General features: G+C 31.7%; 1 protein-coding gene across 1 annotated transcript; it reads right to left on the reverse strand.

The window, feature by feature from the left end:
* Window positions 1-2,637: 2,637 nt before the first annotated feature.
* LOC134692802 (F-actin-capping protein subunit beta-like) lies at window positions 2,638-13,436 on the reverse strand. Its single transcript, XM_063553355.1, has 7 exons — window positions 13,315-13,436; window positions 11,674-11,763; window positions 8,775-8,896; window positions 7,358-7,471; window positions 6,413-6,554; window positions 5,783-5,965; window positions 2,638-4,225 (listed from the first exon to the last, which is right to left on the reverse strand). The coding sequence occupies exons 1-7, from the start codon at window positions 13,315-13,317 to the stop codon at window positions 4,058-4,060; spliced, it is 822 nt and encodes a 273-aa protein (XP_063409425.1). The 5' UTR covers window positions 13,318-13,436; the 3' UTR covers window positions 2,638-4,057.
* Between the last annotated feature and the right edge of the window lie 3,215 nt (window positions 13,437-16,651).

A 16,651-nucleotide genomic window follows, 5' to 3' on the forward strand; every position in this document is an offset into this window, starting at 1 on the left:
ACAGTTTAAATCAATGAACCAAACACTTGTTTTTGATATCTGAGAAATTGACCTAATCATGTAACTTGGACTGACCCATGAATTGAGTTGGAGGTGAACCTCGTCTTATGGACATGCAGACCTTGCAAGGATCATATATACCAAATATGAATATCATATTACTCATGATAAGAAATTCATATGAAAAGCAGCTGCTTAACAATGAAAATCAGGTGAAGGACAATGGACATTTGACAGATGAGAACTTCGTAACATAACCCTGGTATTAAGCATTCAGATCTTCTTCCATATATGAAGCTTTATACAAATAATTAACACTGTTTCCACTTCTTCATTGTTAAAACCATGTCACACATTCTGCTATTTACATCACACGCAAGACAAACACTATACTGCTCCAGCTTTGTGCATCAAAACTAAAACTTATTACCCTCTGTAGGCGTGCTCAAAACTAAATTTGATAATACAGGAATTTATAAATAGCTGAATATGTGTGGAGTTATATGACCAAAAGAAATATAGAAACAAGAGGCTCTCAAGAGCCTGAATCGCTCACCTTAATTCTTTTGGTCATATCTCTCATCAATGATTGTTTTGGCTTTTCAATTTATTTAAATGTTCTTTGGATCGTCCTATTTTCCTCAAAAGCCAAAAAAATAATCATTTTCTCCTATGTTCTATTTTAGCCATAGGAGCTATGTTTCTTGACATACAAGGAAATAAAATATAAAATTTATACTAGATACTCTGAAACTCATTTAGCCTAAGTTTGGCTGAAATTGATACAGCAGTTTCAAAGGAGAAGATTTTTTAAAGTAAGTCAACATGATGAATAAATTGTGAATTAAAGGGCAATAACTCCTTAAGGGGTCAATTGACAATTTTGGTCAAATTGACTTATTTTAGATCTTACTTTGCTGAACATTATTGCTGTTTACAGTTTATCTCTATCTATAATAATATTCAAGATAATAAACAAAAACAGAAAAATTTCCTTAAAATTATTAATTCAGGGGCAGCAACCCAACAACAGGTTGTCTGATTCATCTGAAAATTGCAGGGCAGATAGATCTTGACCTGATAAACAATATTACCCCATGTCAGATTTGCTCTAAATGCTTTGGTTTTTGAGTTATAAGCCAAAAACTGCATTTGACCCCTATGTTCTATTTTTAGCAATGGCAACCATGTTTGTTGAAAGATCAAAACTTTGGATACAATTTACAAACTAGATACCCTAAGGAACATTCAGTTAAAGTTTGGAAGTATTTGGCCCAGTAGTTTCAGAGGAGAAGATTTTTGTAAAAGATTACTAAGATTTACAAAAAATGGTTAAAAATTGACTATAATGGGCAATAACTCCTAAAGGGGTCAACTGACCATTTTCGTCATGTTGACTTATTTGTAAATCTTTCTTTGCTGAACATTATTGCTGTTAACAGTTTATCTCTATCTGTAATAATATTCAAGATAATAACCAAAAACAGCAAAATTTCCTTAAAATTACCAATTCAGGGGCAGTAACCTTACAACAGGTTGTCTGATTTATCTGAAAATTACAGGGCGGATAGATTTTGACCTGATAAACAATATTACCCATGTCAGATTTGCTCTAAATGCTTTGGTTTTTGAGTTATAAGCCAAAAACTGCATTTGACCCCTATGTTCTATTTTTAGCAATGGCGACCATGTCTGTTGATAGATCAAAGTTTCAGATACAATTTACAAACTAGATACCCTAAGGAACATTCAGTTAAAGTTTGGAAGTAGTTGGCCCAGTAGTTTCAGAGAAGATTTTTGTAAAAGATTACTAAGATTTACGAAAAATGGTTAAAAATTGCCTATAAAGGGCAATAACTCCTAAAGGGGTCAACTGACCATTTCCGTCATGTTAACTTATTTGTAGATCTTACTTTGCTGAACATTATTGCTGTGTACAGTTTATCTCTATCTATAATAATATCCAAGATTATAACCAAAAACAGCAAAATTTCCTTAAAATTACCAATTCAGGGGCAGTAACCCAACAACGGGTTGTCGGATTCATCTGAAAATTTAATGGCAGATAGATCTTGACATGATCAACAATTTTACCCTGTCAGATTTGCTCTAAATGCTTTGGTTTTTGAGTTATAGGCCAAAAACTGCATTTGACCCCATGTTCTATTTTTAGCAATGGCGACCATGTTTGTTGATAGATCAAAACTTCGGATACAATTTATAAACTAGATACCTTCAGGAACATTCATATAAAGTTTGGAAGTATTTGGCCCAGTAGTTTCAGAGGAGAAGATTCTTGAAATAGTTTACGATGACAGACGGCGGTGGACGCCAAGTGATGGCATAAGCTCACTTGGCCCTTTGGGCCAGGTGAGCTAAAAATAGCTGATTTTATTTGCGGTCAACTTTTCTCGAAGGAGTGAGAACCTGTTTCTTTATAATTTCACTCAATCCAGAGGGAGTTCATATTTCAAACCTTCATACATGCAGACTCTGCCTAATGAAACAATTGTTCATTTTTTTCACTCCTCAATTATTATATCCATGAAATATATGCAGGTGGGTATTAGGCAAATAAATAGCCATTGATCAATGCTTTGAGAAAAAGGCAAACCATTGTAGGAATGAAAAACAAGATGATTTTGTACATGTTTTAATGTTATCTCATATTTGTACAAGTATCATGAATGTGAAATATATTATATATACATATTATAAAATCATACTTAATTACTTTAATTATGCTGTAGCTAGTTAACAATCACTTAATAAGGCAGTAACACAATTTGTCATATTTAGAGTTATCTTTTCTACAAATAGTCTGAAAGCAGTAATCTCCCCATGAAGAAAAAGAAACCATGATTGCTAATTTATATTTTTAAGAACCTGTGATAGAATCAGAAAATATGTCATGATAATTCAAATGAAGGTAAAACTTAACATCAATAACAAGTTTTAAAATCAGGTTTACTTAGACATTAATATTTTGGAAAGACTATTTCAATCATGTCCTTTTTCAGGTGACTAAGACAAATGACATCATAAATTCGTGTGAACTGTTATTTGTACAATATAGACAACTGTTGCAAGGTAAACAGAAGTTTTCTTCAAACTGAACCAGTACCTTCAATAACCCTTGATAATTTCTTTGAAAGAAAGCAAAAAATTCAAAAAGTTGTTTTTTTTCATTTCAGAAGAATTTTATTAAACTTCAAATAAAAATTACTTTTTAAATTAGAGATATTTTTACAGCAATATCTTAAGAGTTATTTCCTCCTAGATGACCAGCATCTATATTTTTAAACTGTTCAAGTACAATTTCACCAGAAAATATTTAGATAATTGTAAATAAATAAGCGTTCATTTATGTTAATTCGAAAAGTTAAATCTTTAGTCACAACTTCCATAATATCACTTATGAAAAAAAATTGGCAGAAGTGCCATCATCATGTATGTTTACAAAATATTCTATTTACTGACTTGTAATTACCATAGACTGTTGCCAAGGAAAACAATATTACCTATGTCTGTTGCCAAGGAAAACAATGAGACAGTAAAAAGTGAAAGCACATTTTAATTTTCCCATAGGCAAATGATTTTTTTATGTTTTTTTTGTGTAAAAAGTGTTAGGCTAAGCCATATCATTACAAGGCAAGCTAGCAAATGTCAATGCTGTCCTTTTGGAAAGTGGATTTTGAAAAATTGTCAATCCCTGAAAATGCTTAAGTCTTTTTATTCATAAATAATAACACATGCTTCTATAATAAGAGCAACCAAATGCTACCATGATTAATATCCTTAACCTATTTCTTTGCTACAAATTCGTATAATATATATTATTTTTCCACATATTTTTCCCTCAACATAATCAATAACTTTTAAACTGCCTGTTGGGTTCTCTTTCTTCACCAATTTCCAATTTTATTTTTTTTTCAATATCAAAAACTTTGCAAATTAATGAAGCAAAAAAACAATTTTGCACCATTTCCTTTTAATACAGTTTGTTGCACCATCTGGTGCCCATAAAAATTGTCTGCGCTAATAATTGTATGTATCATCACTGCTTCTCTCCCCTTTTATTTAATACATCTTTCAAATTGCTAATGACAGCTTTTTGGCTCAATTCGTCTTCTAGTGAATTAAATGACCTTAAACCGTTGACAATGTCCTGTGTTTTACCAAAATAAATCTCATTCAATGTCATCCTTATTTTGTTCTCCATCTCCTGAAAAGTAAAACAAACAGACATCAGCAAAATCTTCAAACAATGGCTTCCTTTCTTATTGAGAGTTTAAATTGACAGATACTGAAACAGTAGGAGTTAACTGTAAGTGTTGTTTGCTTGTTTTTTTAGTTGTATATTTTTACATATCTACATTCTTTGTTAAGTGAATTCTACTCCCCCCTTCATGTGGGCATAAGCAGTCGAATTCATATTCAACATTTTGCCTCAAATTCTTTAATTTGATTTATAACATACTATAACATATATCCAAATAACAAAAACGTCTTAAATAAACAAATAACAATACATGGTTTCAATAATATGGATCAGCATATTGTATATTTGAGTTTAGACCCATCTTATTAACCATCAAGATGACCTTCAAAGACTGTTGACTGTTATATGACCTGATAAAAACATAAATTTAAATAGATAGCTACAATGTGCAGCTGGAATTTTCTAGGTCTGTTTGATATAATATTATAGGTTGAAAAGCTTATTTTGACAAAATTGCACATAACAGCCTGCTAAAAGCAGATTTTTATTTCACTATATCACTTTCATGTTACTTTGATGTAATTATATCCAAAAAATTACCAGATGCTCTGCATGGCACAGCTAGATACGACAGCACAGGATGAACCATGAACAGTTCAACATTCAAGCTTGATACAGCTCTGAATTTGGATTGTGATTAAATAGTTGACACAGTATAGGTTTCTAACACAGTATAAATATAGTCGAAGATATCGAAAAAAAAATTAGCATAACCTATTATAGACCAATATCCCAATCTAAATATATGATTAGATTCAGCATATCAAAGAACCCCAAGAATTCAATTTTTGTAAAAATCAAACTAAGTTTAATTTTGGACCCCTGTGGACCTTAATATAGACCAATTTGAAAATGGGACCAAAAATTAAGAATCTTATAATAAGGTTAGATTTGGCATATCAAAGAACCCCAATAATTCACTTTTTGATGAATTCAAACAAAAGTTTAATTTGGACCTTTTTGTCCCCAATTCCTAAACAGTTGGACCAAAACTCCCAAAAACAATCCCAACCTTCCTTTTGTGGTCATAAACCTTGTGTTTGAATTTCATAGATTTCTATTCACTTATACTAAAGATATTGTGCAAAAAACCAAGAAAATGCTTATTTGTGCCCTTTTTTTGCCGCTGATTCCTCAACTGTTGCGATCTAAACCCCCAAAATCAATTACAACCTTCCTTTAATGGTTATAAACCTTGTGTTAATTATGTTATTGATTTCTATATACTTTTGCTAAAGTTGTTATCTGGAAATCATCCGTCTTCGGATGACGCTGACAAGGACGACGTGATACCAATATACAACTTTTTTTTTATAATTTTTGTGGTTGTATTAAAATCAGGCTTTGTAGATGAAAGCTTTACAAAACCTAAACAAAGCTGCTCAAAACAAAATATTTGAAATTCAAGGATATAAAGAACTTAAACCGTTAAAGAGCTATATGAAAGGAGTAAGAATTTTTTAACCGAGAAGTATTTTTATTACAACCAATATACCTTACCTCAACCATTCTACCAATGTTAACAATATGAGGAGCACTTTCGCTAACAGTATTATCTTGTTCCCCTTGTCGGGTCAAACTACCTCCTAGATTCATGATTCCTGATCCGTCCTTGGATGTTTGTAACCACAACATAACTGTTGATGTCAATTTGTAGTGAGCACTTTTTCCACTAGATTTCTCCTGTAAATAATAAAGCTTTCAATAAATAATAAATACACGTATTGATAGAGTTATCTGCCTTTATTTATACCTCTTTTTGAAATTTAAATATCAATCAAATGTGTTGAAGTTATCCCTTCGTTGGATGTGTTTGAGCTTTTGATTTTGCTTTTTGATTACTGACTCTCTGTTTTGGATTAAACTCAAGAGTTCAGTATTTTTGTTATTTAACATTTTATGTTTATTATAATTTTTTAATCTTCTTTGCTTCAAATTTAACACTAATTTTCACTTAATATTGTGTCTTCATATACTTAGACCTCATGCACATTTAAATGAAACTATAGTGGGTTTTATTAAAAAAAAAAAAATGAACCAAAATGGCTGCTAAAAGTTAATTTTAACTTCACTATTTCACTTTTATTAATGATATCTCATAGCAAGTGCCCCTTTAATATCAACATATACCTGTACTTCTATCACATGTATAGAATCCCAACAGCCTTTAATTTTCTTTGACCCGTCACCAGCTTTCTTGATTAATATAACACCAGCAAAGCCATGGTCTAAATCCCATAAATATACAGATGAGACACCTCCTTCAAAATACCTAAAATTAAAAATGCAGAACTTTTCAAATATACACTACAGGCGTAAACAACAGCTATAAGGATTTTGCCATTATGACCATTCAATTGAACTTAACATTGTCATTTAAATGTCCCATGTGTCAACAAACTAAATTGGAAACACATTTGTTTAGTCAAAAAAATGATTACTGTAAATTCAGAAATTTTAGTGTGCATTTATTTATTTGGATTTCTAAAGAAAGGACAAAAAATGTTATATTAGTTAATTGCCATTTCAGGATAATAGCCATTCAGATAGTTGTATCAAATAGATCTTTTATCTCTACTGGTGTACCTGAATCATTTGACCTGTCAATGAAGATTAATGTTAATGTTAATCCTCATTTGATAATTGACGCGCCATGTTGTAATTAAAGATTACAAATCCTGGAATTAAACCTCCTGCAATTGTTTGCACCTGTCCTGAGTTAGGAACCTGATGTTCAGTGGTTGTCGTTTATTGATGTGGTTCATAAAAGTTTCTTGCTTTTTAAATAGATTACACAGTTGGTTTTCCAGTTTTTTAAATTGTTTTACACTAGTAATTTTTGGGGCCCTTTATAGCTTGCTGTTTGCTGTGAGCCAAGGCTCTGTGTTGAAGACTGACCAATAACGGTTTACTTTTACAAATTGTGACTTGGATGGAGTGTTGTCTCATTTGTACTCATATCCCATCTACTTATACCACATCTTCCTATATCTACTTAAGCATAGGGATTTATAATATTGTAAATAGCTTCCCAATGAGACACAGTTATTGTAATTCATTTTTAGTGACACCTACATTTCTCTGTATTGATCAAATGATCTATTGGCTTCTTGTTCTAGTTTTCTGAGTCGCTCTGAAGGCATGGCACCATCATCTAAAGGAGGGAAATAGGTGTTGCTCCATGGTGATCTGAAAATAGTCAATTATACAATTTAAAAGGCTATTGATCATGTTTGATATGTAAGGGTAAATACCATGAATACGGAAGATTTTCAGGATGTTCAAGAAAATAAATTTATGTATCCATTCTTGTCCAATCAGATCATCTTTGATATATATGTAAGGGTAAATACCATGAAATCGGAAGATTTTCAGGATGTTCAAGTTAATAAATTTATTTATTCCATATTGATAAAATTTTAGTAGGTTTTCTATATGAATGGGACTTTGAATAAATAAGCATATTCACCTGCGGAAAAGGATATTCACCGTGCAAAACGTCGCATGCTTTTACGCTCATAATTTTGGTGATAAAAACGTTTGATGTACAATTGGTTTTGGTAAATAATTGCCATTACATATATTTCTCTCGGAATATGGAATAAAACAATTACTGTCTTTTGTTTCGGTAAATATGTGGTTTAATTGACTTTTGAAAAACTGATTTTCACTTCGGCCGTTGGCCTCAGTGAATATCAGTTTTTAAAAAGTCAATAAAACTACATATTTACCTCACCAAAAGACAGTAATTGTATAGTATACATTCTTGTCCAATCAGATCATCTTTGATGTGTAAGGGTAAATATCATGAAATACAGAAGATTTTCAGGATGTACAAGAATAAATGTATGTATCCATTCTTGTCCAATCAGATGCAGCATAATTTTTTCTCAAAAGTTGAAGGCTGTACAATGACATACATTTATTTGTCTGCATCCATTGGTCTTTGTTTGGTAGGTGTGTCATTGGCATTCATACCAACTTATTTACATACTTAGATAAAACAGGTGTTACCTGTGAAAGAGGACAATATCATTTTCATATTTTTTGGCAATCAGATATATATGCAAAATTGCTGACAATCATATATATACTTTACAATATAACAGTGCTGTCAATAGCTTAAATGCAGAGGTAAATTTAGAGGGGGCCTGGGCCCCCCCTTTTTGGGAAAAAATTTGGTTGCTTATATAGGGAATCACTGAAGCGTGACTGAAGCGGGCCCCCTCTTAGGTCAGTTAGTGGGCCCCCACTTATGAAAATTCCTGGATCTGCCACTGAAATGTGCAAGTGTTACATGTGTATTATATAAAATTATATCCTTATTTTAGCATTGTTTAGAATCAATTTTAATTTTTAATACTGTAAGGGATTTTTTTAATCCACCCTCCTCATTTTAGAATCAGTTATAATTTTACTGTAAGAGAGTTTTTTAACAAACCCTCCTCATTTTAGAATAAGTTATTATTTCTGTAAGGGACTTTTTTCTTACCTGTACGAATCGCCATCTCTATTATAATCACACAATAGAAAATCTTTTCCTACATTTTTATCTCGAGATATCTTTAATGGTTGGTCTACTGATGATAATAAATCTTCACATAAATTTGGCACCTGCAAGTATGGCAAATAAAATCATCTATACATGAGCATACAATCTAGAAAATATCCGTACCAGCTCATTTTGCCACTTTTTAATAAATCACTGTTTTCAGATTTGTAATTGTATGATGTAGTTACATGTACATAAGGAAAGTTCCAAGTTTTACATATACTAGAACACACCCGCGAAATCGCGGGCATATACAGCTTGTGAAATGTTGTAGGATGATTTTTTGTAAAAGATATTATGTATGGAGAATTACATAAAAGGTATCTCCCTTTTTCCAAAGTCTGATATTTGTTTCCTTTCTATTAAATTCAATTATATTCGTGTTTCTGGCATACGACCACAATTCTTCTCCTTTGCAACAATGCTTCATTTAGTAAAAGTCAAATCAAATTAATAATTTGCACCGTTTCAAACATGAAATAAATGTAACTGCTTATATATATATACCCTTATTAGTCTTAAAAATATGCTTCTATGACAATCCATCAGTACTTTTTTTTGGAGAGCCTTATTAACATGCCAATGGTAGGATTTGAATCATGTATAAATGACGAATACCGACTAAGGCTAATTTGAGGGGTTGTCGATCGGTAGGGTCCTGATCCCGAAATCCCGGACTTAAAACCATGAAATCCCGAGATGCAGAATTTAAAGAAATTAATATCCCGAAATCGAAAAATATATTCCCGGATCTAGTAATGATCAATCCCCAAATCCCGAGCTTAAAAATACCCAATCCAGAAAAAGGTCCTGCCTCCCTCTAATCTCTACCTTACTTTCATTTTTGCCAAATCACTATTTTCCCTTTTAACAATAAATTGTTATGCCCCAATTATGGGCATTATGTTTTCTAGTCTGTGCATCCGTGCGTTCGTTTTCGTTTGTTCGGTCGTCCGACCGTCTGTCCCACTTCAGGTAAAAGTTTTTGGTCGAGGTAGTTTTAGATGAAGTTGAGCATGTTTTATTTATTTTAATATATATGCAAGTGGTATGACCCCTTAAATAATAAACATTTCAAAGAAAACAGTAAACAGAATCAGGGACTTTCTATACTAACATAGAAATTCCCTGACAGAATACAGAGAGTCTCTATATATTAAAGTATTATAATCGTAGTTTACATGTAGATAAACGCGAAAAATATTTGTCCTCTCTGAGGAAGTATTTTTGCGATCTTAACACCATGATATGGAGAACGCTCTACGATTGGTTGAACTTGTGTCACATGTTTTACTTTTTTTTTAATATAAATGCAACTGGTCTGACCCCTTAAATAGTAAACATTTAAAAAAAAAAACAGTAGACAGAATACAGAGAGTCTCTATATATCAAAGTAGTATAATCTTAGTTTACATGTAGGTAAAGACGAAAATAATTGTCCTCTCTAAGGAGGTATAATAGTTGTGGTTCTTGCGGTCTAAACACCATGATATGGAGAACGCTCTGATTGGCTTATCTATTTTTCATTTTTGTTATCTATCATACGATTGGTTGCATTTGTGCATGTTTCAGGAAGTCTTATCTATGACTAAAAGTCAGTCTGATGACGGAATCATATCCGGACTCCTTTTTTGACGTTTTTCTCCCAAAATAACCCAATCTGAATAATCATAAGAATAGATGACAAATGCGACTATGCATGTTACCTATTGGACACAGAGGCATGATGATTGATTTATTGTGGAAGGAAGAGAAGCGACACCAAAAATGAGGTCTTCTCGTTTAATAGTATAGATGTGATGATCTTTCTTTGCGTCATTTTTCTACTCGCAAAGTTGCGACAAATTAATGGCTTGAGAAGATTATATGGTTTACAGAACTTACATATCTGACATGTATATGGAAGTACAAAAGGTGATTAAGCATGTAAACAATAAATGTTACTCTGACAACTCATTTTTGTTAAATCTTCGACTTTTGTTGAAAAAGCGAGACATAGCGAAATAAATTATCCTACATTCTGTTGTCAGCTGTGTCCACAATTACGCACTTTGGGGTTTAAGTTTTTAAAATTTTAATAACTTTCTTAAAATATCCTGGATTTCTACCAAATTTGGACAGAAGCTTGTTAATGATCATATTAGAGGGTATCCAGAGGTAAATTTAGTAAAAAAAATAAATCACCTTTTCCCCGTATTTTACTAACATGTATAAATGGACTTCTGTCAAGAAACATTCACTCTGTGGTTAAAGTTTTTAAAAAATTTAATAACTTTCCTAAACTGTCCTGGATATGTACCAAACTTGGACAGAAGCTTGTTAATGATCAAAAGCTAGTATCTAGAAGGATTTTTTTTTAGTTTTTTTCTAATTTTACTTATAAATGCACTTAGTTTTTCTTCCAGTTAACATTACATACATATACAATCTGCAGTTAAAGTTTTAAGACATTCATTAGATTCATAACTGTCTTGGATTTTTAATAAACATGGACCAGTGGACAGAAGCTTCTTACAATCAAAAGATAGTATCGAGAGGAATATCTTTATTAATTTATATCCTCATTTTTGTTATGCCTGCGATTAACAACAAAAGTACGTTTGTAGGCAAGAACCTGGGTTCTGCAGAACCCTTACAAATTTTTATATATGATTAGTGTGTCAGTGATGCATCTGGCCAACACATTTTCTCTAATAACAGATGCTCTTTATGGCAACATGAGATAAATCAATACACATCACCCAGGTTCTTGACTAAATGATCAGACCATGTTTGTATATTATATCATATAATTTATATGTACATGCATCATTGTACATACAGAAATTCAATTACTCACTAAATCTATTAAATCTGTTAAGTTTTTCTCTATTTGTTGTGGAGGAAGCCTTCTCATCAAATCCAATGCGCAGTCTAACTGTTGTTCTGTCTGAAAAATAAAATCATTCATCCAGAAACTGATGAACTAAGGACAACAAAAAGTATAAGTTTATTTCTAACATACATTTGTACAATCCTTATAAATAGCCTTGGTTGGTCAGGATTTGATTTTAAATGATTGGATTTTTTCTGTTTTTTGCTTATGTTCACAATTTGTCTGAGTTTGACACTGTTTCATACTCTTAAATGCAAAATAAAAGTACAAAAATGTACATGTGTGTATGCAGTAATCTGAGTGACATTTTGATATTTGTCATTACTGGACTTCAAAGATGTTTCCTCAAAATTTTCAAGTCAAAATTAATAGTCTTTAGAAAAGATTAAGAAAATGTCAGAAGTATTAGAAAAGTGAATACTGCATGACATCAAAAAGTTCCAAGTGTCACAAATACATTTTTACATGTACACCATTTTGGAAATTTACACCTGTTTATAAACCATGTTAACAGAGAATCTGCACCTCTTGAACTACTTATGCGAGTCATACAACAATCACTTTTCGTTTTACATTTTGTTTTTTTTCCAAATAATTATGACATCTTGAAAGACTTTTATACTTTTTAGTTCGACACCTTACATAACGCTGAACTCATATTTAAGTTGAAATTAAGAGGGAATTTTCTGCTTTAATAAAACTCTTGAGTCAATTTTTCCCGCAGATACTCCAATTGAGTATAAAATACATTTTTGCACTATATTCCGTAAATTTTTACATACCTGAATTTCTGGATAATATAAACAAAGGTTTCAGAAATTGAGTCTGTCAAACTTTTCAGAGTATGGTGCAAAAATTCATTTAATACTCTTCTTAAAAATCAGTTTCAAACGTTTTAAATAAAACAGAAGAAAATCATCCACCTTAGATGTAACTTTTTTATCATTAAGAAAGAGAATTATTTGACTAAATTTGCACAAACACATAAAAGGTAAGAATTTGAAAATACAGAAAATTTATAGCCTTCATTCAATCAAAATTGAATGGCAATGAATGGTGAAATTGGGTCTCACAGTTGAGAGCAATATCCAACCCAAAAAGGTGGCTTCGGTAATATGACGTTGATGAATTATTATTTGGACTATTTTCAGTTATGATGTTAAATTATTCCAGATCCTTTGGTTTTGTGATGTCCAGTAATGGCAGATGAATAGCAATCTAGTATCAAGTGTTGCAGACTCTCTAATAGGGTTCATGGGGAAGACGGCAAGTGTAAACAACCATTTTAGTCCATTTGTTATTAAATGAACTTTGAGATATTGTACATGTCTTGTTACAATCGCCAATAAAGTTGTATTTGGCCAAACATTTATTACACAACAATGTTTATTTATAGTACAATCAACTGTTTCAAGCATGCACAATGTATATATGTTCTGATATTCTGAATCTGAAACACATTGAACGATATTGGGTAATCCGCCCTCTTTTGAGAAACTTCGCTTAAATGTCACTCAAATTTTGCTAGAAGTAAATACTGATTGAAACATATGGAGTATAAATATTATATTTTCGATCTATAACAGTATAAACATTTATGCAAACCATTTTGTGGAGATAATACTCAAATCTTTTGATTCAGGAAGCAAGAGTTCGTAGAAATGGCCTCTACATCCGGGACAGCCTTAACTGGTGTACAAGAGAGCAAGCATAAAAGAAAAAGAATTTAACCGGATATCAGTAATGGGTCAGTACAAAATGCAGCATCGGAATGGATTTAATTTGTCACCGTTTTCAGTTTTGCACAAATAAAAAAAATCAACGTTCAAAAGATTTATTAAAGACTAATAAAAAAAAATAATGAAATATTAGCGATGATTTTAATGTCCGTCAGGACATTAGCGTAACCGTGAAAATCACATGAAATTTTTTTCACAAGAAATATTCACATGCATTTTTAAAATACAGTACAGTATATCATATAAATTCATGACAAATTATAAAAATTCCGTGAGATTCATGTGAAATTCTAGTCCAAATAATTATGACGTCTGGCAAGTCGTAGGAAGGCGTCCCAGAAAAACATACCAGACGTCATAATTGTTTGGACTGCTAAAAAACACATCGTTGACGGATGTTTCGGCAACTAGCTGCTTCAGTTTGTACTGGGGGGAAACGACAAAGTAGACAAGGACAGAGGAAAAAATAAAAGAAATGATTCTATTTTAAAATAAATATAGATTCTTACACTGCAACAAGTGTATTACAATATTTCTCCACTCTCGACAGTTAAATTTTATTATTTAAAGCGCGAGGCTTGCCGAGACCTTTAAATAATAAAATTTACTGAACTGTCGAGAGTGGAGAAATATCGTAATACACGAGTTATCGTGTCGGAATCTGTTTCTCTAATGCTTTTTATCGTTCTTTTTCAAAGATTTTCAGAAAATTGTGCTCTTTATATGCGACGTCATCAGGCAAGGTCGCCTTTTTTCATGACGTCACAATAGAAAAATTGAGAGGAAAACAAAACATTTCGACGTCATAATCAAATTTCGACTTATCATTTGCCGAGAAAAGATTTTTCACTAGTGAGGAGAACTATTTTTCTCACACCGGTCAGGAAATGTGAAAATAGCACAAAAATTAGAGAAATAAAAATATCAGATAAGAGCACAAAAATATAAATTTGATTATTTAAATGAAGGGTTAATGTCTTTTATAGCTGATAATGATTATGCGCCGGTAAGGGCTTTGTTCATTGTTGAAGGCCGTGCGGTAACATATAGTTGTTGATTTCTGTGTCATTTTGACCTGTAAGACGTGTGGAGAGTTGTCTCATTGGCAATCATACCCGTGACATCTTGGTTTTTTTTTTATATATAAGACAGTCCAATATGCCACGACTCATGTTAACCGAGATTTGTTTTCCTCTGGTTTCTCTCTGTCGATTTATGACTTTCGAACAGCGGTATAATATTGTTGCCTTTATAATATTTATCCATAATTCATGCAAATTCAAAATCATAGTTTTCAAAAATAGTATATTTAGAGTTATCTTTCTTAGAACCATAGAGGAATCAAGTTGGAGTGTAAATGGCTTCAGAGATAAATGCAGAGATGATCAAATATGAGACAACTAATGCTTAGAATAGGAAAGTTCAAATTTGCGAATCTGGACTTATCTCTTTTGTCAATATCCAGAAACTTTTCATGATAAGAGGCAGCTTTTCATGATAAGAGGCAACTTTTCATGATAATATCTGAAAAAGTCGATTTTCCATGTCCCCAACTTCACCAGCAATTATTTTTTTATTCAACCATCTTTTTTTGAAAATTTCAAGTTTCAGTATAAACTAAATTATATAATGCACCAACCCCTGACAATTAAACACTCATTCTTATATTTCTTCCAATAAAATATTGTAATTTAACCCTCTTGCTGCCAAAGGGACATTTATGGCTTCTACACACAAATCTTGTTGATTGTGTAGAACGTCAATGGTTCATTGTAACGTCACAATACTCAGGGGCACTGACAACGTCAAAAGATGGCGACAAAAGGACGATTTTGGCGGGAATGAAGCAATCTGAATAAAATGCTTTAAAAGCATACTTAAAACGGATGTCAAGAAATGATACAGGATCATAAGCTTGTTAGTACTAATACACCAACTTATTTAACGTGTTTACTAATTATCTAGTTCGTCATTTTCATGTAAAATGTTGCATTCTTTCGACAAATTTGTTTTACGTTTTTTCGTACATCTATCAATCAGAATATCTCATATAATAATCGTATTCCTAATAAGTAATCATAAAAAAGGCAACTGTTATACTTGATTACGCGAAATATTAATATTCAGTCGCAATACACGCTTTATTTAAGAGAACTGGATAATTTATTTAGGACCGTGACTCAAATGCCGCGATTGAAATCTCACTTAAGATTTTTTGTTTGTAAAAGTACACACGTGTTAACCGATGTACTTGTATTGTCATACGATATTTCAATACATTTTAAACCCGTTTCATCATGGAAGCACTGACTTAAAAATATTCATTTTCATTCGAAATGGGGATGTTAAATTAGTAGTAGACACAATATTTTCTATTCCTATCATATATATTATAATCGATATCCTTTCCCAGTGACAACCTCTATTTTCTCGCATTCATCACAGATCTTTTACTTTATAGGACCCACTGAGCAATATATTTATTGTATATTGAATTTCAGACGTCCTTAACATTGCATGAAATATTTGCCACTGAACGTTGAGAAGAGAACAATTTATAAATTAACAGATTTTAAAGATATTTCGTATATGTCAATTACAGTGTGTACTTTATCATAGTCAATGAAAATGAATAATTATTGATTCAGGTTCACTTGTAGACAAAAGAAATTTATTTTAGAGAATTTCTTCCCTCGTTTTTACTGGGTTTTTATTATTCGTATTCTCTAAAATTTTGAGCAATAAGCGGTCAACATAATAATAATAAACATGATAAAAAAATAAGCAAAATGAATATGGATAGTGATTTTATGCCTACCAAAACAAGGATTGAAATGAAAATTTTAATCTGCCACGTTTGATACTTTACAACAAGGAGTAGTTCATAGAATGAGAACAGCTGCTCGGAGATTTTATTTATTTTTATTTGTACACGCTTTGTTTTTGTTTTGTTTTCATTGGGTGCCGATGTTTTGCCGTTTATATAATGATTTGAGAGATTTTGTTTTCGGAAGTTACCAATTATAACAAGGTTTACTAATAAAAAAACGAGAATAAATATATTTTAGTATTTTTTAGGTGGTAAAGAATCATTTATGCATTTTACTTGACAAGATAAAAGTTGCCTTCAAAGCTAGTATAGCAATTGGTATTTTCACTTTATTTTAAGACAAGAAAGATGAGAAAAAAACTTTATTTCAAGG

The sequence above is a fragment of the Mytilus trossulus genome, chromosome 12, assembly GCF_036588685.1.
Source record: "Mytilus trossulus isolate FHL-02 chromosome 12, PNRI_Mtr1.1.1.hap1, whole genome shotgun sequence".
In the NCBI taxonomy this organism is placed as follows: domain Eukaryota; kingdom Metazoa; phylum Mollusca; class Bivalvia; order Mytilida; family Mytilidae; genus Mytilus; species Mytilus trossulus.

Excerpts from the sequence above, each read along its gene's own strand:
- LOC134692802 (XM_063553355.1), bottom strand. Across the intron at positions 7,472-8,774 it reads AGAGATGGCGATTCGTACAG|ATCACCATGGAGCAACACCT; the intron begins GTAAGAAAAAAG and ends GACTATTTTCAG. Across the intron at positions 6,555-7,357 it reads TTTGATCAATACAGAGAAAT|GTATTTTGAAGGAGGTGTCT; the intron begins GTAGGTGTCACT and ends TTTTAATTTTAG.